The sequence below is a fragment of the Elephantulus edwardii genome, unplaced genomic scaffold, assembly GCF_000299155.1.
Source record: "Elephantulus edwardii isolate Elephantulus edwardi_28Jun2011 unplaced genomic scaffold, EleEdw1.0 scaffold00048, whole genome shotgun sequence".
Classification (NCBI taxonomy): Eukaryota; Metazoa; Chordata; class Mammalia; order Macroscelidea; family Macroscelididae; genus Elephantulus; species Elephantulus edwardii.
This window is the reverse complement of record NW_006399798.1, coordinates 1,381,778-1,407,099: the sequence shown is the minus strand read 5'-3', so window position 1 is coordinate 1,407,099 and position 25,322 is coordinate 1,381,778. Positions and strand designations below refer to the sequence as shown.

General features: G+C 61.8%; 1 protein-coding gene across 1 annotated transcript in view; it reads left to right on the top strand.

Moving 5' to 3' along the window:
• BAHCC1 (BAH domain and coiled-coil containing 1) overlaps positions 1 to 25,322 on the top strand; it is a 58,422-nt gene that overhangs the window by 15,871 nt on the left and 17,229 nt on the right. Inside the window, exons 4-12 of the mRNA XM_006886321.1 lie at positions 6,780 to 6,959; positions 14,320 to 14,442; positions 17,006 to 18,721; positions 18,892 to 19,000; positions 19,242 to 19,447; positions 19,534 to 19,692; positions 19,904 to 20,091; positions 20,231 to 20,549; positions 21,302 to 22,096. Coding sequence (XP_006886383.1) covers positions 6,780 to 6,959; positions 14,320 to 14,442; positions 17,006 to 18,721; positions 18,892 to 19,000; positions 19,242 to 19,447; positions 19,534 to 19,692; positions 19,904 to 20,091; positions 20,231 to 20,549; positions 21,302 to 22,096 — 3,795 coding nt within the window. The remainder of the gene's footprint in view (positions 1 to 6,779; positions 6,960 to 14,319; positions 14,443 to 17,005; positions 18,722 to 18,891; positions 19,001 to 19,241; positions 19,448 to 19,533; positions 19,693 to 19,903; positions 20,092 to 20,230; positions 20,550 to 21,301; positions 22,097 to 25,322) is intronic.

The window sequence follows — 25,322 nt, the reverse complement described above, 5'->3', positions numbered from 1 at the left end:
CTCGCACCCGATTTCCCTTTCTTTTATTAATTTTGGGCTGCCGCAGCAATCCCTTGTCATCCACATCTGCTGATGGGGTGGCCCAGCGATCACAGAGTTTTCCTATTATGGCCTGAGAGCTGCTGTCTGCAGCCAACAGGGACTTCTGGAAGGTTCTCTCAGCCCACATGGGGAGGTTTCTAGGACAGGCACCCCTCGCTGGCTCTGGGACTAGGTTGGACCGTGGAAGGCTTTGCATTCTTGGCGCGCCCCCCAGACTCTTCCTCTTTCCTTCCCACCCCCACATTGTGTTTCCGGTCCCTCCCCTGCCGCCCCCCAGCCTTGTGTTGCCTGGCACCTGCGTGGACCTGGGGGGGCAAGGGGGTACTGTGTACAAGGGGCCGGGTGGGTGGCAGCAGCTGGCAGCCGCTGGGGATGTCTGCCTCACAGCTGAAGGACTTGTGGCCTTGAGGGGGACAGACCCAAGGCGGGACAGGCCCTGCTCGACTCAGCCCGTCCGGGAAGGCCCAGGGGCTGCCAGAAGCAGGGGCGCAGGGGGCTGCTTTCTTGTGTTGCCCCCTGGAGGCTGTCTCTGTTGAGGGGCACAACAGTTACACCTAAAATTTAAACAGCCCCTGGAGATGAATTTCAGGTCCAAACCCCTGAAACCCAGCCTGAAGGAACACACACACACTTGCTCCACACATGTCTACCTTGTTATGCACGCCCAGAGGACACACGTCACACACATGGGGACACACTTACTCCACCCACCCACCCCGTGCTATGTGTGTGCTCAGAAGGCACTCCACGTGCACACGCACCAGGCGGTGTGCTCCGACACAGAGCTTGAACCCACTTCTGCACCCACACAGCACGTTGCACAGCTGGGTGGGGTCCAGCCCAGTGGAAGCATTGCTGTGGAATATGCCCCAGATGTAGACCCCCCCAGAACGACCTGCAGATACATGTGTGGACACCCATGTCCCACGTGCATGTGGTCATGTATAACTGGTCCTGGTTGCGCATGGAGAGCCCTGGTCATGTGTGCCTGTCCTCATCACATGTGTAGGTCCCCATCACAGATGCCTGCGTGCTCCTGGCCACACGTGTAGAGCCCAGGTCATGTGGGTACACACCGGGTCGGATGTGAACACTCAGTCGTCACGTCCCCTGGTGACAGCTTACATTCAGTCCGGAGACACTCGGCGGGCACGGATCTCGTGGGTGGGAATGTGGCTCTCCTTGGCAGCATCCCACCCCCTGCTCTTGTGTCTCTTGGTGGTCTCAGTGGTCTAATGGTCAAACACATGGACATCCACTGCCTCTGACCCAGCCACACTGGGGCCCCTCCGCTTCCAAGCCCACTCAGGTCACGGCAGTGGGTTTGCCTTCTCTCCTCTCCTCCCCTTCCCTGGGGTGAATGTCACAGACGCTTGGACTGTCCCCTCCATCATCCCCTCTGGGCCCTCAGGGTGGCAGGACAGGCGCCTTGGTTACCCCAGCCCAGCTGCTAGTCACCCCAGTGTCACCGCAGCTCCCAGAGTCCCTGGGGAGACCAGAGGGACTGCCCCGAGGGAGCTGGGCATCCCCGCTCCCCAGCCTGGTGGGTGAGGCCCAGGGCTCAGGCAGGAAGCGAGCCGAGCTGTGGGAAGCTGGGAGCGAGAGCGGGAGGGTGGGAACTGGCACGGCTACCAGACGCAGAGCCCAGCAGCGCCGGTGCCAGCCGCCGTCAGCTGGGCTTCCGGAGTGAGCTCGCCCGTGCCGGGGAAGGGGCTCCGGGCCGCTGCCAACTCAACAGGGCTTTTTTACAACTCATTTTGCAGTTTCCAGAAGAGGAGGGTGGTCTTGGGGGCTCACTAACTGGCAACAAGCCCCTGCCTCCTCACCCTGCCCGCCCAGGACCTGGCCCTGCCCATCCCTCGCCTTCAGTGGGCACTACAGGGAGCCAGAATGGCAGGCAGGGAGCCGAGGGTGCACAGGGAAGAGCTGGGGATGCTGGCGTTCACACCCTGAAGGAAAACAAAGGTGGGCACTGGCAGGGCCATAGGGCTGACCTATCAGGAGTCCTGGGTCTCGGTGGCTCTGTCTCTGGGCTACCAGCCCGGCATTTTCAAGCCCCTCAGGGATGCCAGGTGGCCTGCTCAGCCGGCTGGTGGACAGGCCAGAGGAAGCTGGTCCCAGCACTCGCACTCATGTCGGGCTGTCTGCTGCGACAGGGCCGGTCCCACCTGTGACATCTGCTATGCCTCGTGCCGCGCACGGTGCCTTCAGAGGCTGCGGCTGTGTGGAAGCGTCATGGGGTTCTGGGAGGTCAGGGGCTCCAAGTCTAGCTCCTTCAGCCGTGTTCAAGTCCTCCTGTGCTGGGATCCAAGGGCAGACGCAGGAGCCAGGGTCCAGCTGTCCCCGGCCAGGTTTGTAGGCCACTGGGTAAGCCTCCAGGAGGGGGCTGAGTCTGAGAGAGGGTGTCAGCCAGCCCTCCCAGGTGTCTGGCATCCTGAGTGGTTTTCTCTGCCAGCCTGACACCCAGGCCAGGTCTCTGTGGGCACTACTACACAGACCAGTTGGGCTGGGGGCTGACCAATGGGGAGACCCGAGTTCAGACCACAGTCTTGGGACCACACTATTGGGGCATAGGGAGGTGGGATTGGAGGGACCAGGAGTCAGGTGACCTCCACAGACGTCCTCCAAGCCCCAGGCACAGGAGGTACTGGGCCTTCAGATGGGACCTTGGAGGAGCTCTCGCCCAGGCCTCCAGCCCTTTGCTGCCCAGGGCTCCCCCGAGACCTGGCCAGCTGTGGTTGTCTGTGGCAGGGGGTGAGTGGTGAGAAGGGTGGAAGGGCGGAGGCTTGTCTGGAGGGAAGGAGCCACCAGCCTGGTGTCTGCCTGGCCGTCCTCCCACCGCCCGCCCAGGGCCCTGTTCTGTGCAAGGCAGTCTGTTCTTTGGTTACTGGGGAGTGACCATGGACCATACTCCTCAGAGATGGGCAGTGACGAGAGGTGCTCTGTTCTGGGGTGTACACGGGTGGCCCAGTGAGGAGGAAAGGGGGAGTCTGGGGTCCACACACTGTCCTCCTGCAGAATAACAGCCCAGCACTAGTGCTGGCTGGGCAGGGCCTGAGGTGCTGTCCCCAGGCAGGCCGTGCTAGGGCACAGGAAAGAAGTGGGCACGTTTTCCGAGGGTCGCCGAGGGCTGTCACCACAGCACATGCGGGGTTTTGGTTCAGGAATTGGGGTGCAATGAACAGTTGCAAGTGGTGATCCCACACCTGGGACGGTCTCCGGTGAGGGTTTCTGGGGGACCCCCTGTCCTCCTAAGGGTGGATGTCCTTCTGAGGGTGGCATGAGATGTCACACTCCGGTGATAAGCACAGGACAGGCTGGACCTTGGGTTCTCAGGAAGGGAGAAAGGCTGGAGAGACCCCATTTCTCAGACTCTGAGGCCGGCGTCCAGGGCTTACGCAGCACCCAGATGTTGACTCTGCAAAGAGTGACCCAGCAGGGACAGGCACCGGGCATTGAGGGGAGAATCCCTCAGGGGTGGGGCGAGGCCTCAGGAGGCCAGCTCTGGGAACCTGCTCTGTGCCTCGGTTTCCCCAGCCATGTGGGAGCGCTCATGGCAGGGGCTTCCCAGGCTGCATTAGGCCGTGAGTCCAGACTAGCTCTTGGCCAAGGCTGCTTTCCACCCACCAGGGGGTGGAGTGGAGGGACTTCCCTGGGCTGGGGGGCTTGAGGCCCAGCCAGCAGGAAGCTGCTCCCCAGGAGGCCACAGTCACCCCACAGGCATGCCCCCGGAGAGACCAGCGGCCAGCACCGCCCTCTTGCCCTCCTGGCCCCGCAGCATTGCCCTTCCCATCGGCCAGCCAGAGCCCCTGCGGTCAGGGCCAAGCCCCAGCCTGAGGCGGCTGGGAAGTCCCTGGCTCCCCTTCTGGGGCTGAGGTCCTTCTCTTCCACCCAGCCCTCAAGGTCAGCCGCACCCTACCCCTCAGGTCTTGCTCCTCCCTGGATGTGGCTAGGAGATGCTGGAGCCGAGGTGTAAGGCCCGTCAAGTGCCCACGGTCCCTCTCCCACGGGAGGGGGCCTGGATCCCTGCAGCCCCACCCTGGTTCCCTGGCCTCGAGCCTGTCCACTGAGTCACCGGGTCTGGGAAGCTCGGGGGGCAAACCCTGGGATGAGGCATCACACATTCACAAATCCCTCGGCCTCTCCGTGAGGACAGCTGCCCTGAGTCACCACCCCACCCCACCTCCCCAAGGCTCTGCTCTCAGCCCAGACCACTGCAGCCCCCAAGCCCTGACCCTACCTGACAACGGTGTAGCCTGGACCTCTCTGGCGCAGGGAGCTGCTCTGAGCAGCCCACATCTGTGTAGCCATGGCAACCCAGGAGGCCTGCTTGGTCCAGAGGGAGCCCAGGCCTGACCTTGGCCGGTGGCCTGGGTAGGGAGGAAGAGTGGGCACTGGGAGGTGGTGGGCAGTGTGCATGTTGGGCTAAGGAAAGGCTGCATGCACCTGAATGTCCAGGGCCCCTCGCTGTTTCTGCCCAGTGCAGGTCAGTGGGGTCCACTTGGTCAGGACCACAGGGGCTCGAAGCAGTTGCCTCCCTCCTCCTCATTGTCCTGGCTGTCCTGGGGCCAGGCACTCATCTGACAAGCCAGTTCACTGGACCAGGGAGGAGGAGCTCTCTTTGAAAGATTTGCTGAGGAGAAAGGCCAGCCGCTCCCAGTACTGGCCTGGGAGGGCATGAACTACTGGGCCCTTGGGGACTATGGCTGGGCCCTGCTGGCTCTGTCCTGGGGAATCCAGGTTGGCCCCTGCAGGGAGATGTGCCAGCAAGCTGGCACGTGGCTGGAGGCTCGCTGGCCTGGGAGAGAGCGCGGCCTTGCTGTGAGACGTGTGAGGACAGGCCGTTCCCCCGGGGCCCTCGTGTGCATGTGGCACTGAGCTACGGAGCTGGCTCCTGGTGGTGACAGTAGGTGGGTGACGGTGGCCTTGATAACGTTGTGATGAAGATGGTGGTAATGGTGCCGGTGGTGACAGTGCTGGGAGTGATGAGGGTGGTGGAAATGGTACGGGGAGGAGGGTGGTGGTCGCCACACTGGTGATATCGGTGATGATGGTGGTGGTAGGATGGGGTGGCAGCGTGGTGGGTGGTGATGTTAGCCCTGGACCGTCGGTCAGTGGTCAGAAGAAATGGAGGTGACAGTGGTGATGGCCATGGTGGCACTGGAGTGTTTGTGATGATGGTGGTGGAGGCCGTGGCAGTGGTGATTCAGTGAGGTACGGTGATGAAGGTGGTGGTGAGGGTTCAGTGAAGGCCATGTTGATGTTGGCTCTTGAGCGCTGGCTATGATGACGATGGTGGTTGTGGTGGTTGATGATGTGGTTTGGGGGTCTTGTAATAGCAGGGAGTCTGGCCGTGCCCAGGTGTTGGGCTGCACAGAGACCCAGGCAAGAGTGACCGCTGGGGCCGGTGCCAGCCACTTTTGTCTGCACTTTTTTCATTATGATTATTATTATTAATCCACGGCCCTCAGGCCTGTTTTTAATTGTGTTTGGACAAACATTCTTCTAGGTCGTATAGTCCTGGTGTGTCTGTCCACTTGCCGAACAGAGGTAACTCGTGGTGGCTGTGAAGCTGAACACTGTGACACTGATGTCAAATGCGTTAATGGTTACCCATGGCGGACAGTGTTTGTTGGAGCTCCCTGATTAAAATAAGCTTGGAAGTAGGAGAGGCATCCACTTCTGTAATAGCTTGCCTTTGGAAACCCTATGAACCTGGAGAGAGGATGAAAGTCACGCAAGTGTTGAGGACTCTCCTTCATAGGGTCGCTGTGAGTTGCCTGCGACTCGATGACATTTAACAACAACAGTAAATGAAAATTTACAGAGATTTTGGCTATCCATTCAGTCATTGCTTCACTTTTTTCCCTGTCCCCTCCTCCCCCTAGTTTGCTCTTCTCTTTGAAAAGTAAAAGAAAAATTCTTTCATTGTTTTACAAACCCTTGCCCCAGGTCCACTCCACTATGCAGCCTTCGCTCTGGACTCCTATCATGACAATAATACCTAATCACATATCCCTTTTAAATAGTTCTCTCCCTCATTTGTTTCAATGCAGTATACACTATTTATCCCATCTTTCTCAGTTTCCCCCCAACCTCAATGTCAGTCCCGTTTTGCAACAGTGGCACCGTGCAGTATTTGTCCTTTTGTGACTGAGATATTTTATTCAGCATGATGTCCTCCAGGGTCACCCATTCTGAATAATACTGCATGAGTTCCTTGTTTTTCAATGCAGCGTAGTATTCCATTGTGTGACTATACCACAGCTTCTCTATTCGTTTGTTGATGGGCACTTAGGTTGTTTCCAACTCCTTGCTATTGTGAACAAAGCTACGATAAACATGGGGTGTGCATATATCTGCTTGGGTGTCAGTTATGGTCTCTTTGGGGTATATTCCCAGTAGTGGAATTGCTGGGTCAAATGGTATCTCTATTTGCAACTTTTTGAGAACGCGCCACACCGCCTTCCACAGCGGTTGCACCATTTTACACTCCCACCAACTGTGAATAAGGGTTCCAGTTTCTCCACAACCTCGCCAGCATTTGTTTGCTGTTCTGTTGAATTTTGCTATTCTTTCTGGGGTGAGATGATACCTCATAGCTGTTTTGTTGTCTGGACTTTTGCAGACAGAAGTCCCAGGGCAGTCTGGGCCTAAAGTCCCCATGGGGGCTCCTGGGCAGCAGCTGTTTCTGCCCTCAGATCTCTCTAGCGTCACCCTTGCCCCTGTGTCCACAGCCAGCAGCCGCCTGATGGGGAACACTCCGGCCTCGTCCTTCATGGGCAGCTTTCTCACCGGCAGCCTGGGCTCAGCCACCTCTGCCCACCCCAGCAGCACCCCCTCCGCACCCCCTGAGCAGGCCTACCGTGGCTCCCACCCGGCCCCCTCCCAAATCTGGTTCTCCCATTCCCATGAAGGTAAGTCAGGCTCCCAGGTTTGCTGTCAAAGTCAAGTGCCTTCAGGCCCTCAGGGCTGGGCCAGAGCTGGAGAATGACGTGTCCCCACTGGGGGGGGGGGGGCTGGTTGGGAACCAGGGCGGCCCCCATCGGGCAGGGTCGTGGCCAGATGTGGCTCCAGATGGGCAGAGAGGGGGAGAAGGGGGAGTGGGAGGGGGGCTTCAGGGAGCTGGAGAAATGTGGAGCACAGCTGGAGAACCTGGGCCTCTCCCAGACTCGGGGAGACATGGTCTCCAGATGTGGTAGCTGGGAAGGGTGGGGCAGGAGAGCTGTCAACATCACAGGCCGCCACCCTGGGGGCCTGGCACGGACAGAGCCAGACCTCCCTGGGGACACAGCCCTGGCACACAGTAGGAGCCTCATAGATGTCCATCCTTCTCCTGGTGGTTCGGCCTCGAAGGCCTGTATCCCTGCCCAGGGCAGCCCCTCAGCTCTGCGTTGCTGAAACTGCCCCCACCCCTCGGCGGGGCACGGGTTAAGCCCTCTTGGCGGCTGGCACATGGAGAGGTAATTGCAGCTGGCAGCAGGCACAGAGGGCACCCGCTCCTGGCACCCAGCTCTGCCGTAACTCAATGGCTGCGGAGCGGCGGGTGCCGTGTTTACAGAGCAGCAGACCCACCCCCGCGCCCGCCACCACCCGCCTTCCAGGAGGGAGATTAGCGCCCAGAGCGGCGCTGCCGCCGAGAGCCAGAGGCCTCTCTTTGTGCTACAAGAAAGGGCTGTTTTCCAAACGGGACAGGTGATGAGTGAGGGACAGTTGTTAAAATAATCTGGGCTCAGCACGGAGCACACATGGAAGACAGGCGATAAGGGGCAGGCCTCTCCGTCGGAAGGTCCAGCCGGGTCCCAGGACACACCAGCTGGGTAGACCCCTCCGCCCACCTCCGCCCATGCTCTTGCAAACCCCATGAGGCAGAGAGGCTGTGGACCCCAGTATCCTGCCGTCCAGGTCCCAGCAGTGGTGTCTGGGCCCCAGGACATCTGAGGAGGGGACTGGACAGGGGAGCCCTCTCAGCACAGAGGTGACTGACTCCTCCCCTGCCCCTCAGCGCACCCACAGATGGAGGGCGCCCCAGAATGCACTGGCTGGGGCTTCCCTCCTCCCAGCAGGAGGCATGGCCCCTCCACTCTGCCTGCCTTGGGGACCCCAGGAGCAAGGAGGGCAATTTGTGGATGGTACTACCCACCTCATCTGGCCCCCACAACCACCTGGTAGGAAGACCTATACACAGGCAGGTCCCACCTCCACCGGCTGCCCTGCGTTGAGGGGGTGTCTTGCTGCTTGGCCGTGCCCCCACCGCCTTGAGCATGCTGGTGCCACCATCCTGCCACATCATGCCCCCTACTTTGTCAGGTCCCCTTCTCAGATGCAGCTCTGTCCTGGGGGAGGCAACACCTCAGTTGCTGTGTCGGATCAGGGGCTGCAGGCCCCCAGCAGTCACCACTTTGTCCATACAACCCCAAAAGTCCTCAGTCCCCCTCTGCTCTTGCCCTCAACTGCCCATGGCCTGAGGAGGGCGGGGGGCAGTTACGGCACAGTCAGCAGTCCCTGGGGTCGGGCCAGGACAGGGCCCTCTGAGCACCCCCAGCTGTGAGGTGGCACAGCAGCGGTGTGGCCGGCCAGTCCCCTGGGGAGGAGCATAAGACACCTGCCCCAGCTGCCACACACCTGCCAGGTCCCCGAGGGCCAGCACACGGAGCAGAACTGATGAGTACACACCGTGCGTCTGGACCTCGTGGCCCATGCCTCAGTTTACCCGTCGCCACTGCCCTTTCCCTGCCTTCAGATCAGCTGCCCGTCCTGGCGCGCCCTTCCTCCTGGAATTCCCTGGGCCAGGGGCTGAGCCGCGTGGTGGCCCGACGTGGGGTGGCTGGGCCACGTGGTGGCCGAGCGCGTGGTGGCCGCCGCTGAGCCGGGAGCCCGGGAGCGCGAGGCCGGCGGTGGGGGCGGGGCAGGACGAGTGGCAGGCCGGCTGGCAGGCTGCCCTGGCCGCGTGCCCGGCTGCTCGTTTGACGGGATGCCAGCTGGCTCCCGCATGCCGGGGCCTGCTCCTCTGCCGTGTGTGCTCGGGCGGGGGGCACGTGAGTGGCTGAGAATGGGGGGATCTGTGGACGACTGCGCAAAGAACCAATTGAACCCCGGGGAGCTTCCTTCCGAGGCAGGAAGACCAGGATGGGCAGGGCGGGCCCCCAGACTGCAGGCCACCCCCCCATCTGCAGGGCAGCCACCAGAGGGGCGGCTCTTCCTGCTGGGCCAGCGGAACGCCCCAGAACATCTGGACTGGACGGGGCAGAACTCCCTGCAGCTTGTCTGGGATGAGGGATCCCTCCGGGGCCCAGACTTTCCCGCCATGGGCTGCTTTGGGATGGGGTGGGTAGCGGAAATGGCCCTGGACGGAGGTGAGCTGAATGGTGGCCAGCCCGGCCTGGGTGGGTCAGAGCGGGGGTGGGGTGCGGCGCAGCTGGCCCCATTGTCAGCGCACAGGTCCCCTCCCTCCCCAGCTGCTTAGCCAGACCACCTACAGGGCTGATGAGAGAGGCTTCTGTTCTTGGGGGCTCAGCTGGGGAGGGGGCGCGGGCTCCCGAGCTCCAGGGCCAGACTACTTGTGGCCTCTTGTGCCACCTGGAGGGGGAGTCGTGGGCGACACTCGCTGCATGCCAGCACTGGCCTCCTGCCAGACCAGGCTGCTGGAGGTCTCTCCTTCACTGGAGACTGGCCTGGGGAATGGGGTACAGGGGAGCCCTGGCAAGCTTCCTGCTGTGTGTCCCCGGCTCCCTCGCGGCCCCTCTGAGGCTGCTGGGTATGACATGGCATTTTCCTCCCCGCTGTCCGGTGCTGGGGGTGCCTCCCCTCCCCCATCTTCTCCCACCTGTAAATCGGTACTCAACGTGCTGCCCCATGGACCCTGCCACGTCCGGTGTACAAAGTCAGGACTGTCCAGCTGTGAGAGTCACTGCACCAGTGGGTCTGTTTGCCCGTCCATCACAGCACTGAGCAGGACACCCACAGAGCCAGGCAGGAAATGACAACACACCCATTCCCTGTGTCACCTAGTGGCCAGTGGTCCCAGGCCCCTCGGGGGACATGCCCTGCCCCTGGTGAGAGACCACAGAGGCTGCTGGGGGAAGCGGACAGAGGCTTAGGCAGCATGAATGTGGCCCTTTGAGCAGCAGAGGCCCTGGGGAGTGGGGTCCCCAGAGCTGCTGGCTCTAAGGCCTGCTCTGGGTGCCTCCTTGCTAGCCCTGCCTGGTGCCCATCTCCTCTGCACGAGCGGTCATATCAGCTCTGTGCGGCTCCTCCCCGGAGCGTGCGTGCCAGGCGCCCCAGGACTGTCCAGGGCTGGCCTCGGGCCCGGGCAGGCTGCCTGCAGCTTTTGTTGCACCCGTGCCCGCAGGAGCCTGGCACTTCCGTGGCCATTAGCTGATCTGCTTGGCCTGGAAGTGAACAGAGCCTGCCAGGCCCAGCACCCTGGGGTGGTCACAGGTTAGAGGTGCGTGTGGAACGCCTCAGCCGTGTGACATGGGAGATGAGCAGTGGACTTGGGACACCTGAGCCAGGTGGGCTGGAGCCTGACATGGGCAGCCTCTCACTCGACGCAATGAGATAGGAATCCACACGGGACCTACCTTCACCTCAGACTCCAGCCCCTCTGACTGCAGGACTAGAGGAGCCCATGGGCTGATCACCGGGTGGCCCTCCCTCCCAACCCCAGGCGGCCCAGGTGGGCACAGCCAGAGGAAGGGTCCATTAGCACAGAGCCCCTTGGTGGTGGTCATTCCTGAGTGTGAAGCTCAGCCTGGACACCGAGGGCTGTGGGCAGAAGGGGGTATGTGCCAGGAGCAGGCCCATCATGGGGAGGATGTCTCCTGCAAATACGACAGCAGGGATGGCAGCGCCCACCGGCCACGGATGCTGCCCTTCCGTGCCCAGGCAGGTCCTGAGTCGGCCAGGGGACAGTGGCTGCAGCCTCGGCACTCTTCTAATCCAGCCCTCTGGGTGGCTTCGTGCTCATGGCAGGCAGCACGACAGTAACGTGGCAGCCCTGGTCCCACACGGATGGGCAGCCTGACCACTTGAGCTTTTACCTAGATGTTGGGGTGCCTCGTATCTCAGGCTTTGTGGGGGGTGAGGCCTGGGGCAGGGAGGGTCATGTGCTCCAGAATCGGGAGTCCAGCCAGCCTGGGCTGCCACCTCCAGAGGTGCCCGCAGCAACATCAGTGCTTGGCCAGCCGCCTCGCTCCTGGCCCCGATCAGCTGCACCCATTCAGAAAAGTCATCTTTTTTGCTTCGGTTCAGACAGCAGTGCTGTTGAGAGAAGGGGGCCTCCAATCGATCGCTGAGCTGGGGCTCTCCCCTCACTCCCTCCTGCCCTCCCTGGCCCCCTCACCGTGGCCTTCATCTCACTCCCTCCTGCCCTCCCTGGCCCCCTCACCGTGGCCTTCATCTCACTCCCTCCTGCCCTCCCTGGCCCCCTCACCGTGGCCTTCATCTCACTCTCCAGGATCTGTTCAGCTCTCTCTAACCGCCCCCACACCCCGCACCCCATCCTGGAGGGAAGCTGGGAAGTGGGGGCCGAGAAGACTTTGAGGTCTGGGACCCCCGCAGATTTCCAGTCCCACCCCCATTTCTGGGCCTGATGGCCGCCAGCTGGGACGAAGAGGAGGGCATGCAGTCCAGGGCCACTCGCCCCCACACCGCCCCAAGAGGGCTGAGCAGGGAAGGGCCCACCCTCAGCGACTGGACGGCTGCCCTCCCAGGGTCAGGGGGTCCACACCTGGGAAACTGGGCTGGGCAGGAGGAATTTAACAGACTTCTGTTTACCACTTCCCAGCAGCCAATCCCAGGAGGGCCCCTGGGTGGTGGAGTCAACACCTCCACAGGCCACACCTCTCCCCCTAGCTGGGCCGCCTTCCAGGAGCTTGACCCACCAGATGTCCTTCCACACGCTGGCCAGGCGGCCCGCCCAGCCCTGTCCCACACGGTGTGGGCGACGGGGCCACACCCTCCTGTTCCCCACGCCACTTCCAAGGCTATTTGGCCACTTCTTGACTAGAGTGTCTTATGCCTTGGGACTTCTTAGAAGGCATGGCACTTCCACTTCCAGACCAGCTCAGGAGCCCACCACTGCTGCGGGGCCTGTGTGCTGAAGTGCAGGTCCCCAGTGGACTGAGGGGGCCTTGCTTCCCAGGCCTGTCCCATTTGACCACCAACACTCCTGCAGTGTCCTCTCGCACTGACATCAGGGTGCTGCACCCACCTGCCCCCGTGATGCTCACCCCAGGGCTGCCCTGGCCCACCTCAGAGGTCTAGTTCAGAGGTCATGTGTCTAGGCCACCCTCTTCACCTCAGGAATGTGGGTGTCTGACCTGTGGACAGAGCCCGAGGGCTGGACGCAGCGTCTGGGAGGGACAGGAGTGTGGATCTTGGCCTGTGGCTGGGTCGGGGGCCATTCCTCAGGGGGTGTTCTCAGAACCCTTTCCCGTCCTGACGACCCACTGGCGCACCGAGGGGACTCCGTGCTGAAGTGAGTTCAGAGACTGTCAGGCAAGGCGGGGCTTAGTCACCTGACGGATGACGTCACTGCGATGGTGCCCATCGCCTTCCAGCTGGGGCGACTGTGGTGCTCAGACACACCGTGAACCCACTTGTTGTCCTTTCTGGGGACTCCATCGGAGAGTCGTGACCATGGCTGCCCCTCAGACCGTCTGGGGACATAACCTCAGACGCACGACTGCATGTCCCTTCCTTGCCAAATGGCTCAGCTGTGCTGGAGGCCTGGGGATCCTGGCTCTGAGACCGGCAGATTAAAGAGACAGGCAGGGGCCTAGGCCTGTTCGTAGGAGCTTGGGGCAATTGGGAGTCATGGGGGTACATCTGAGGACCAGAGTAGAGGAGCCAGCCAGCACCCACTCCTCCACGCCTGGGTGTCCGGCCAGCACCCACTCCTCCACGCCTGGGTGTCCGGCCAGCACCCACTCCTCCACGCCTGGGTGTCCGGCCAGCACCCACTCCTCCATGCCTGGGTGTCCGGCCAGCACCCACTCCTCCATGCCCGGGTGTCCGCTCCTGCCCTGCGGTCCTCCCTGTAGAAGGCGGAGGGGCAGCCCAGCCTCACGGAAGGCTCTTGGGCTGCTCTGCCCTCCGTACTCACAGGCGTGCCCTTGTCCTGAGCACATCCTAGCAGCTCACAGATGAGCAGCCCCAGGTCAGCAGGTGTCCTTGTTCTGAGAACACTCACCCAGCTGGCAAACGTAGACCTAGTGCCAACCCACAGTGGGTGTCCTCACCTCCTGCCAGCCAGTGCCTCGTGGGAGTCCTCGGAGGAAGAAAGTCCGATACCCCGGCCTTGGGTTGAATGGCCTAGTGCCAAGAAGGTGTGCTGCAATCCCAAAGGCGCGCACTTGGAATCCGCCAGCTGCTCCGGAGAAGGAGGATGGACCTCCTCTGTAGTTTACTGCCTCTGAAAACCCACGGGGGAGGGTCAGCTACGGGTCGGTTCCACCTCGACGGCAAACAACACCCACCATCCATGGTGGCTGGGAGCAGGTGGCCCTGCCCTTGCAGACTGGACAAGGGGGTTGGGCCTGCTGGTCCCCAGGGGGGCTGCTCCTACCCCTTCCTGAGGGCTGTTGAGGAAGGATGCCCTTTGAGAAGCCTCCTTTGCAGACGGCTGGACATTTCAGCAGACATGCCCCTCCATCTGCCCACGTTGAAGTGGCCGTCAGCATTCTGTGCTGTGGCTGGACCCTCACCTCTGGAGAGGGAAGTGCCAGGTGTCCGAGCAGCCTAGGGCCGCTGGTAGGGCAGGCCCCGCACTGCAGGGTGGGCCAGCACTCGCATGCCGTTCCAGGCTGGCCCAGGCCGAGTTCAAAGCCCAGCACTCTGGCTGCGGGACAGGCCTGGCGATGGGCTGGGCCCATGTGAGGAGCCCTTCCAGTTGGGAGAAGCTCCCCCTTTGCAAACCTCCCAGGTCAGATGCTGACCCCATCACTTGTCCCGACTGCCCCTCTCCGCTTGCCCCCCCAGGACGCCCGCCCCCCCACAGCCCCTTTTGTTGGTCGTGGCAGCTCCTGGAGATGCTAGAGGAAATCGAGACGCCCTCCCCCACCCTCCCTCACTCCCAGCCCATCAGCAATTCCGTTTGTGCCTCTGAACAGAGGGTGTTAGCCGAGTCAGAGTTGATAGGATGTATTGAAGGGTTGATTTCCCACCGGCCTGCGCGAGCCCCTCCTGGGGGCTTCGTTCTGGGCCTCCCCTCCCTGGCTTCAGGGGTGCAGGGAGGCTGGGGGCGGCCTGACAGCAATCTCCTCGTTTCTCCAGCTCCAGGGTACCCCAGATTTTCGGGGAGTCTGGCATCTACCTTCCTACCCATGAGCCACTTGGATCACCATGGAAACAGCAATGTCCTCTATGGGCAGCATCGTTTCTATGGAGCCCAGAAAGGCAAGTGACAGCGCAGGCGGCAAGGACCAGTGGGGGGCGGGGCGGGGGGCGCGGCTGGCTGGGGTGGGCGTGGTCTGCACCTTGCTTGGCCCCCCCCCAGCACCCCAAGAGACCTGGCACCTGCAGAGCCCCCCAGCCTCACCCTCTCTGCTGATGGGCCCGTCTGTCAGTCCTGGAAAACTTCTGGGTGGGAGAGTGAGGCCAAGCGCTCCGCGTGGGGAGCTCTGAGCCACCTCCACTTTCAGAGCAAGCTGTTTAAAATAGCCCAGCCCTTGGGAATGCCCGCCATCCTCTTAGGGGCGCAGGGCGGGGACAGGGGCTGCACTTCCTGTCTGCTGGGCCGGGCTGGGGTGACACACCCCTCCCTCTACTAGTACTGGGGTCACACGATGCAAAGGAGGGACAGGGCCATGCCCCAGTGGACAGGGTGTGCGTGCGGCCGCGTTTGTGTGTTAAGGGGTGGGGTGGGGGTTGTGCAGGGGACCTCCTGCAAGTTCAGGTGGTGAGGGTCATGTTCCAGTGCGCTGGGCAGGGTGCAGGGGTCTCCTGGAGGTGTTTGAGGAGATGGGACCCTGAGGTAAAAGCTCTGCTGTTGAGGTGGTGAGGGGCCACGGAGGGCCCGCGAACACAGAGACGTGTGTGTGTGTGTGTGTGTGTGTGTGTGTGTGTGTGTACATGTGTTCACAGACGGGCTCACCAACGACCCTGCTAGTGAATCAGCCTGGCTGGAGGTGGCTGGATGCATAGGGCCCCCAGCGATGACAGAGAAGTGGTTGACAGTGGGTGAGCACTGCCCAGGGAGCCCCGCAATGAAGCCTGGCCTTGGTGTGGAGACTCAGGGCGTCTCAGGAGAGGGGGTACTCTAGTGAGTCTGTGCTCTCAGCCATCCAGGGTGACCCCAGTTAGGAGATTTTAGGTTGCAGCAATGAGACCTTCCAGAGTCTGGGTCCCAGCTCTCCTGCTTGTCCCCTGACACCCCCATCTCCCTCCCCACCTCATACCCCTGACCTGGGACTCTAGACCTTGCTACCACCTGGGGCCTGCCTGCCCCCTGGGACCTGGAGGGGCCGCTGCCCAGGGTGAGCCAACTGCATGGGGACAGTGAGGTCAAGCTGAGTGAGACCCAGAAAGTTGTGCTGGCCAAAGAGAAGGGCCGGCCACTCTGGAAAGGCCTCTGCTCCCAGTTCTTGATGAGCTGGAGCCCCTCCCGGGGGCCCTGGGCGTGGAAGCCACTGTGCAGCACAGGCTGGCCCCCGTCTTGGTCCCAGCTCGCCTGTGCAGCTGCTTTGACAGGTGGCTGGTCCCAGCCCCGAAACCTGAGGCTGGACCAGTGCAGGACCCCTCCCCTGGGCAGCGGTGATGGCAGGTGGCGGCGCAGTGACGGCTCAGCTTTCACAATATTGTGGTGGAACCTCGTCCAAGAACATTATTTGGTTTTGGAAATTGAGCTAATTAGGTTTGCCCGGTTTTCCCTTCCCTCTCCCTTGCCCCTTGTTTTCAATTAGCAGGAAATTGACAAGGAATTTACATGACTGAGGACAGTTTTAAAAGTTCCAAATGTTTCGTGTGTGTGTGTGTGTGTGTGTGTGTGTGTGTGTGTGTGACTACAGCGTAGAGTGGGGGGGCACCCAGCCCCACCCCTTGCTGTCTGAGTGTCTAACTGCATACAGTGCACCCGGGAGAAGCTGGATCTCAGAATCCCCCAGAGGCAGGCAAGCGGGTGTCCCCAGGACTGACAGGGAGCTTGGAGGACAGCAGTAGGAAGGGTCTTCCCAGGCTGAGGACTGACCTTAGTCAGGGAGTCCCATCCACCCACCGCCCAGCAGGGAGGTGGCAGGACCCCCTGGTAGTCTCAGGACAGTGGACCCTAGATCATACTCCTCCCGGTCTCCCCCTGTCCACTTATCCCAAGGGCGCAGCCTAGGACACCAGGTAGGAGACCCAGCAAGCAGCCTGGCTTTTTCAGCCACTCAGGGTCCCGTTCCACACATCCCTTCACTGCACCCCAGCTCTCACCAGAGGCCCCACATGAGACTCCACCTGAATCCTTCCATTGTGCCCTCCACCTCAGCCCTGTGTGTGTGTGTGTGCGTGCACATACTAGGGTGAGGGGTGTGTGTGTGTTGTGAATGTGTGTGTGTCTTTGTGTGCACATGTGTGAGAATGTATGTGTGGCTTGTGGTATGCACATAGGTGCGTATTCACGTGTGAATAAGGTGTGTGTGTGAGAGAGAGAGAGTGTGTGTACTATGATGTGTGAGAGTGGGTGTGCATGCCTGTGCCCACGCATCACCCTCTGGCTCCCGTAAGTGTCTTCTGCGTGCCCTCCCCCCTCACAGGTCACTCTGGGGGGGCTCTCAGCCCCAAGTTCAGGGCCCAGAACACCTTGGACTGGGTAGGAGGACATGAAGTGAGTGAAGCTCGTCCCAGCCATTTGTAGCTGCTGGTCCCAGCGGTGCCAGCTGTGGGTCTTGTAGGGTCACAGGACAGTGTCAGGGCCTCTGAGCTGCCCACGCTGCCCAATGGGGGGGCCTTCGTCTGACCTGGGCTCTCTTGCACACAGAGAACTTCTACCTGCGCAGCCTGCCCCCTCAGCCCACACTGCTGCCCGCCAACCACAGCTTCCCTGGGGGGGCCCGGGCGGCCCCGGGTCACCCCGTTGGCTCCTGCAGCCGTGAGCGGGGCGAGGCCGGCCCCCTGCCAAAGGGCACCAAGGAGTACGACCGCTTCCTCATGGGTAAGGAGAAGACCGGCAAGGTGGCCGAGGGCAAGGAGCGGCCAGTGGCGGAGGAGGACGGCGCCAAGGAGCGGCACAGACTGGTGCTGCCCATGCCAGCTGATGGGCACTGTGCGGATGGCACCGTGCCCCGGGCGGCCTGCGAGGGCCGTGCCAAGCACCTGGCCGCCTGCGTCCTCAACACCAAGGTGATCAACGGCGACATGGGCAAGTCTGCCCTGGCCAGCTGCACAGGGGGCATGCTGGTTCGCTCTGGCGTGGGCACGGCAGCCCCTGGGCGCTGCAGCAAGGAGGCAGCGGGGCCCCCGGAGTCAGGACCGGCCTTCAGCGAGTGTCTGGAGAGGCGGCAGATGCTGCATCACCCCGTGTCCTACGCCGTGCCCTCTGGGCCGCCCCCGCCTCTCAGCACTGCCGCCGGCTCTTTCTCCTGCTTGCAGCTCCACGCTGGTCCCGACGGGCTCTGCCCACTGCAGGACAAAACCCCTCGAGACTTGAAGGCCAGTGGGCCCACCTTCGTGCCTTCAGTGGGGCACCTGACTGACAAGACCCGCCCTTTCCAGGCCACAGAGGCCTGCGCCGTGGCCGGCGAGGGCAAGGACCGGCATCTGGAGCCAGCTGCTGATCAGGTCATGCCCTATGGTGTCACCTATGCCCACCTGAAGGCCGAGGGCAAGAGCGAGCGGCGTACGGGGGGCTTCGAGGCCACCCTTAACCCCAGGCTCAAAGGCCTAGAGTTCCTTGGCAGCACGGGCCCCGAGGCGTCCTTCCCTGGCCTCCCAAAAGGCAGCCTGGACAGGAGCGGCTACTTTGAGCTGCCCACGCAGGAGTGCTCCCACCCGAGTCTTCAGGATGTGCTCGGGGGGAAGGTGGGCCAGGTGTGCTGCACGTTAGACAAGCCCTCGGGCAAGGAGGCCCCTTCAGGTACCTCCGGGGCCCAGAAAGTGGCCCGCATCCGGCACCAGCAGCACTTGGTGGTCCCCGAGGCAGATGCAGGGTGCAGCTCAACAGAGGGCAAGCGCAAATCCCTGGAGCTGGCCCCCCTGGGCTACGGTGGGCCCCACCTGCCGCCGTGGAGCGTGCAGCCTGGCCAGGGGCCCGCCGTGGCCGTCGCCGAGGAGCGCAAAGGCGGCCCCTACCTGGACGCCTTCAGCAGCAGCCTGCAGCCGGCGGCCCTCATGCCCCAGGAACTGGCGACCCCGCCGGACGAGGTCTCGGCCATGAAAAGCCTGCTCAAGTACAGCAACCAGGCCCTGGGAGTGGGGCAGAGGGCGCCCTTCGTGGGCTTGGGCAGTCTCAAGGCCAGCTGCGGCCATCAGGATGCCAAGGGCCCAGCCCCCAAGGGCCCCAGCCAGGCCCCGAGCGAGGTGGAGAGGCCCGACTGTGCCCGGAGCCGTGAGCATGAGCACCCCCACAGCGACGGCGAGGTGCGGCAGCCACCTGTGGGCATCGCCGTGGCCCTGGCCCGGCAGAAGGATGCTGGGAGCCGGCCTGAGAACACCTACAGCGCGGGGCGTCAGGCCAGGGCGGCCCCTGCCTTCAAGGGTGAGCAGGCCCTCCGCCGGAAGGACACATGAGTGGGCGGTGCCCTGGGTTCGGGGCAGCTGTCCTCCCTTCCTCCACCCACACCTGATAAACCTGCCCCCAGAGCCGAGAGGCCCCACCCTGAGCCAGTCAGCCCCCACTCCTGCACTCACCCCATGTTCCCCCCACAGCCGGCGGAGGCCCCCGATCCATGCACATGCTAGAGCTGGAAGCTGAGGAGGAGCGGACGCGCCTGTGCGAAGACCGCCTGGGGCTGGCCGGACGGGAGCTGCTGCTTCAGTAAGTGGGGGTGCCCTGGGAGGTGCCCCGGCCACTTTGCTCTCTGCTCAGCTCAGGGACTCCAGCTCCGTGTCACCCTGCGGAGCAAGCTTTGGGGAGAACGCACGGAGGCCTGTCCTGTGGGTCCTGTCCACATGGGGGGCCTGTTGGGCTCACTGGCACCCACTCCAGTCAGTGTCCTTGAGGACTAAGGGCCGTGGGGGTGGGAGCAGCCTGGACCAACTGAGCCGTGGTCTCACAGGGACAAGGAGCTGGTGGACTTCACGAGGACACATGCATCTGGAGGCTGTCCTGGAGACCTGGGCCCACACCTCATGATTGCCGGAGGCTCCTCCCTACAGAACAGCCAACTGGCCGGCGACCCAGCCCCTCACGCTCACCCTGCCCACCCCCCCTGGCTACCCCGCACCCGCAGCCCCTCTCTGTGGATGGGGGGACACTCCTACGGTGAGTGCTCAGTGGGGCAGGAGGGACGGGTGGAGTCTCGGGTCAGCACCTCTACCCTGACCACACCCCCACCTCTGTCTCTCCAGGCCTCGGGCACCCTGCTCTGCACCAGAACCTGCCCCCTGGCTTCCCTGCCTCGGTGCCTGGCCCCATGCCCCCCGTCTTCCCGCTCTCCCAGGAGCCCCCTGCACAGCTTGTCCTTCTGCCCTCAGAACCCACTCCCCACGCGGCCTCCCATGCACTTGGTAAGGGGGCCAGCCGTTTGCCTGTTAGGGGGCTCTGTTGTCTGGAGAGGGAGCGGGGAGGCCAGTGCCGGTGGAGTTGAGCATGTGGTGGAGGACGATGAGGTGGACGATGGTTTGGAAAGACCTGGGCGGTGGGGGGCTTGCCCAGGAGGGGCTGGGGAAGCAGCCTAGGCCTGGCTCCCACAGCTGACACTCCTCTGCCCGGCCACAGCTGACGTCATGGACCAGGCCTCACTGTGGCCCCCCATGTACGGGGGCCGGGGCCCCGCCTCGCACATGCAGCACCCCGGCCAGCTCCCCGTGTACTCGCGCTCCCAGTTCCTGCGACAGCAAGAGCTGTACACCCTGCAGCCCCCCGCGGCGCAGCAGCCCCAGCCCCAGCCCCAGCCGCCACAGCAGGCCCCCCAGCGGGCACCTCAGGCTCTGGAGCTGCAGCGGCAGGCCCACTTCCAGGTACCAGCCAGTGTGCCCGGAGACGCCCAGCAGGTGGGAGGGCTGGCCCATGGGGCCGCAGCACCTCACCCCTCCTCACCCGCAGCTGGAGCAAGAGGAGCCCACTCCTGAGAAGGCCCTGAAGTCCACTCACAAACCAGTTGCCTTAACCCCCACCGCCAAGGGCGCCTCCCTGCCCACCACCGCCGGGCCGAAGCTGCCGTTCTGCTGCCACTCGCCCGCCCCACAGCCTCCCACCGCCTGCCCCACCCCGCCCAGGCCTAGCGTCCCCTGCACTTTACCCGTCTGCCCCTCCGTGGGTGCACCAGCTCGCAGCTCCGGGCCTGGCTCCACCGTGGCCGGCATGGAGGACAGGAGCGAGGAGGGCCAGCAGCCCCAGGACGGCCTCAAGGCCCTGGAACCAGGTGCGTCACACGCAGGCCTGGCTGGCCTGCTCTCAGCCCCGCCCCGAGCCATCCCATCGCCTCCCTGTGCCGAGCTGAGGGCTGCCCCCCCCCCGACACCCACAGAGGACACAGCGTCTGACGGGACAGGACAAGGATCAGACTCTTATGGGGACGTCTAGCCCAGGACCTGGCCCATCAGATCTGGACAGACGAGATCAGAGATAAGGACTCCAGGGGCCACCTGAGGTGGAGGGTCCTGGCCGGGGCCTCTGCAGCCCATGGCATGCCCACCCGCCCTCATAGTGCTGCCTGCCAGCTCCCGACGGGCTATTGAATTTGGTCTGAATCAGGCTGTTTACACTGGATGTCCGTGGGGCAAACATGAAACCAGTTCCACTTGGACAATAGGGTCTCTGAGCCAGGGGAGGCGGTCGGTTGGTGTTTTGATGATTTTTTTTAATTGCAGTTAATGGGGCGTAAGGCCCCTGACATGCAGCCAGTGCGTTCTGGTTCTAGGAAACCCTAATCTGGGAGTCTTTGAAAGGGTCCCTCTCGTCTTCTTAGCTGCACAGTGTGTCCAAGGCCCAGCGGCTGCCCTGTGACAGGGTCCTGGGCTGGCTGGGGCCCAGGGAGCCTGGTGAGGGCTTCCCCTCAGCCCAGCCTCCCTCAAAGTAGCGTTTCCCCCCCACCCCCACCCCGCTACCACAAGGGCTGTGAGGTGGGTAGATCCCCTCCTGCTGTCCCCACACTGACACTTCTCTCTTTCACAGCCCTGCCCTCAGGATACCAGTGTCCTCCAGCCTGCGTGGGCTTCCCTTCCGTCCACCCTGCCCTCATGCGTTCTTCTGACCTCTCAGACCCTGAAACTATGCAAGCCACCACCTCTGGGGCACAGCCCGAGCCAACAAGGACACTCCTGGGCGGAGACCCACCCCACTGTGCCCCTCCTTCTCTGGAGCAGCCCGGGCTGCTCTCAGGGGCCAGGGAGACCCAGGGCCTAGCTACCCCACCGCCCCCTGCTGAGCGGACACCCACAGGGAAGGCAGCTGACTCCAGCCCACTCCAGGAACTTCGTTACGGGGCCCTCGCCTTGGATGAGGGCTCCCAGGCTGCTGGCCAGGCTGACGCCACTCAGGGAGAGGCCCACGGGGACAGGACCGCAGAGAGGGGCGGGGAAGGAGGGACACAAGGGTCCTCACCAGGGGCCAGCGTCCAGGCCACGGAACAGCTGACATGGAGCCCCGGTGCCCAGGGCAGAGATGACAACGGGGAGCTGGAGGAGGAGGAAGACTCGGAAGAGGAAGATGCAGGAGAGAACTGGACCAGCTGCCTGGACGGTGATGCCCCGCCCAGGGTGCTGCCCAGCCTGGATGACCTCGTGGCCGCCACCATTGACCTGGGGGACCTGCCTGGACTCAGCCCACTGGACTCTCAACCCCTGGCGTCCCCAGGACCCCCCAGTGCCGAGCCCCCACCCCAAAGCTCAGGGATTCATGGGATTGCTCTACTCAGCGAACTGGCTGACCTGGAGACCCCACGGCAGAGGAGTCAGTGCACGCTGGGAGGTGAGCATCTGTCTGTCCGTCTGTCCACCCTGCCCGGGATGGACCTCGAGTGAGGGTTCAGGGCCGGACCATGGTCCCTGCCGTGTGGTGGGCACCAGCTTCAGGCTCTCGTGCCATTCCGAATGGCGGCTCAGGTAGCTGGTGGCCCTGGGGCACACATGTCAATGTCCCCCAGTTACAGTCCTTGTTCAGTGGAGGGTCAGCTAGGCATGACCTGCTCTGATCTGCCCCAAGCTCTGGACTGCATGCAGGGACCTGGGGGCACTGAGGGACCGCCGGAGTGCTCCTGGGTGGGGAGCCTGTGGCCAGTCTTAGCGTCCTCTCCAGTGTGTACCCAGCCTGAAGCTGTCACCACGTGGTGCTAAGTTGACCCTTGTGACCTTCATTTCCCGCCTGCCATGTCCGGTGGGTGGTGGTGAGGGGATCCTGGGCAGGATCCTGGTGGTCACAGGTGGACCCTAATACCTCCTGGGGCAGGACTTTGGGGAGATAGAGGCCTCAGTGAGGGAGGTGATCAAGGAGAGGTGAGGAGGGGCCGTAGGCACAGGTGCTGTCAGGAGTGGATGCAGCAGGAGAGGGCTCTGCTGCCTGTGGGTCCAGGCACCATGAGGGGGCGGGTTTTGCAGGTGTGAACGTTGCCAGTGTGAGTGCAGTTGGCCTGAGTTACAGTCTCTTGCTGTCCGCGGTGATGCTGGTTGGTCTGGTCCCAGGGAGACGCAGAGAGGTGGGTTTGGGGTCCGTGTCAGGTTCCCGGCGCATGTCGTGATGGTCTCCCTGACGGGAGGAGGCTGTGGTCATGTTTTCTGAGGTGAGGATGAACTGTCTCCATTCTTGACACTGTCTCATTGAGCGGCTGGTCTTGAAGCTGCCCTGGGGTCCCAGGTGGAAAGTCAGGCCCTGGGAGGGGGCTTACTGCAGATGCCTATAGCAGGCTTCTCATCCGGGAGTCTCCGGTTCACCTCTCACCCCAGGCTCAGCTCACGTCAGCTCCCAAGACAGGAGAGCCGAGTGGATCTGTCTGGCTGACACTTGTTCTCGTGGAACCTCCTCAGACCCTCTTCCATCAGCCCTTTGTTGGAGGGGCGTCCTCGGCTCGGTCCTGGCCTCCCTCTCGGTGTAGGACCACAGCTGACCCAGGAGATGGGGGTCTGGAGCCCCTGGGGAAAGTGGAGGACGCACACCCCCTCCTCACTGAAGGAAGCCCTCCAGGCCCCTCCTCCCCTCCCAGGCCTTCTCCAGGGCCCAGCTTGGCACTGTTGCTGTTGGGGTCAGGGCGTCTGTGCTTTCTGGATGCGAACCCTTTAACAGATCTGCAGTTTGCCTCTTTTCTCACGTGGTGGCGAGGAGACCCTCGTAGTGGGAGAGAAGTGAGTGCAGGAGCCCTTCTCCCAGCCAGGCGGGCTCAGGGTCCCACCTCCTTGAACTGGCCACAGCCTAGACTGTTGCTCTTCATTTTACCCCTCAGCTGTCCCCAAAATGGCCAGGGGGGGGGGGGTCCCAGCACCCGGATCCCAGGTCTTTTTAACCTCTTCCGGTAAAATATGTAAAAACCTCAATTTTGTTGATTTAACTATCTTTAACTGTAAATTCAGTGGCATTTATTCTGTCCACCCTGTTGGGCCATCACCACGGTCCACTCCCAGAATGTTTTCATCACTCCAGATGTAAACTCTGTCCTCATTAAGCAATAACTCCTGGTGGGTACCCGTCCCTTCCAGACCCAGTGACCTCTAAGCTACTTAATGTCTCAATGCATTGCCTCTTCCGAGTGCCTCGTGGCCTGGGGTCCCGCAGCATTTGTTCTGTGTGCTGGGCTTTTACACTCAGCATCGTATAAACTGAACTCCCTGGGCCCATCGCCACAGAGCACAGCCACCTCCTCGCAGCCCCTCAGCCATGCTTAAATCCTAATGACAGCAGAGTGGTCAGTGGCTCCCCTTTCACTTAGCAGCTCAACACGTAACTCAGTACACCACCAGGACGTGTGTGTGTGTGTGTGTGTGTGTGTGTGTGTGTGTGTGTGTGTGTGTACACATTTACACACACAGCACTTTCTCCACTGATGGGCACCTAGCTTCTGTCTCCACCTTCTGCCTATCACAGATAGTGCTATGACAAACACTGGGGCCCACAGATGTGTTGAGTCCCAGTTTTCAGTTCTTTCAGGCATATACCAGGGGTGGAGTTATAATTTGTCTTTATTGTGATTTTAATGAATATTTACAGAAAAGTTGGGGTTTTGCTCCTTCACAGATGCACATTTTCCCCCACTCCTGTGTCGTACCCCCCCCAGTCCACGTTGTAACACGTTTCTCATCCCGGCGGATTGTCATGCATGTCACGCCTGGCCACACTTTCCTCTCACAAAGTCCTTCACACAGCACAGTGTCTGTCCCCCCTTTTCCTGTCCCCTCACCTCTCAGTCATGTTTAATCACAGCAGTCTTATGCAGTATTTGTCCATTTGTGATTGAGATATTTTACGTATAATGTCTTCCAGACTCACTTGTGTCTGTAGTGTTTTATGACTACACTGCTTTCAGTACTGTGTAATACTCCAGCGTGTGAGTGGACCATGGGTTTTTCTGTCCATTCATTTGTTGGTGGCCATTAGGGTTGTTTCCATCTCTTCACTGTTGTGAGTAACACAACGGTAAATACAGATGTGCATTGTTTAACTCTTTGAGTAATTAGCAGTTGTGCACATTACCTGGCCCAGTATACATTCTCGAGTGCTCCAGTCATCCTGTGTCCTCGCTGAGGTTTTTATTGGGTTGAGTTTCGTTTTTGTAATAACCATCACAGTAGAATGGAGTAGTAAGACATGGTGATTTTTATTTCAATTTCTCTAATGATTGATGCTAATTCAAGCTGGGTTCCAAAGAGGACATGGTGCAAGGACTATCACTGCTGATGGCAGATGGACCTTAGCTGAAAGCAGAGAATCCCAGAATGCATGTGCCTAGGGGGGCTCTGGTGGCCTGGTGGCAAGAGGCTGCACTGCAATCCCAGAGGTGGTGGTTGTTGTTAGGTGCTGTGGAGTGGTTTGCGACTCATAGCGACCCTATGCACAACAGCCCTAAACCCTGCTCTGTCCTTGTTCAATCGCACTGCCTCCGACACACCCATCCCGATTACCCCAGTCACCGAATCAATCCATCTCATACAGGGTCTTCCCCTCCTGCGCCGTCCCTCCACCCTCCCAAGCATGATGTCCCTCTCCAAGG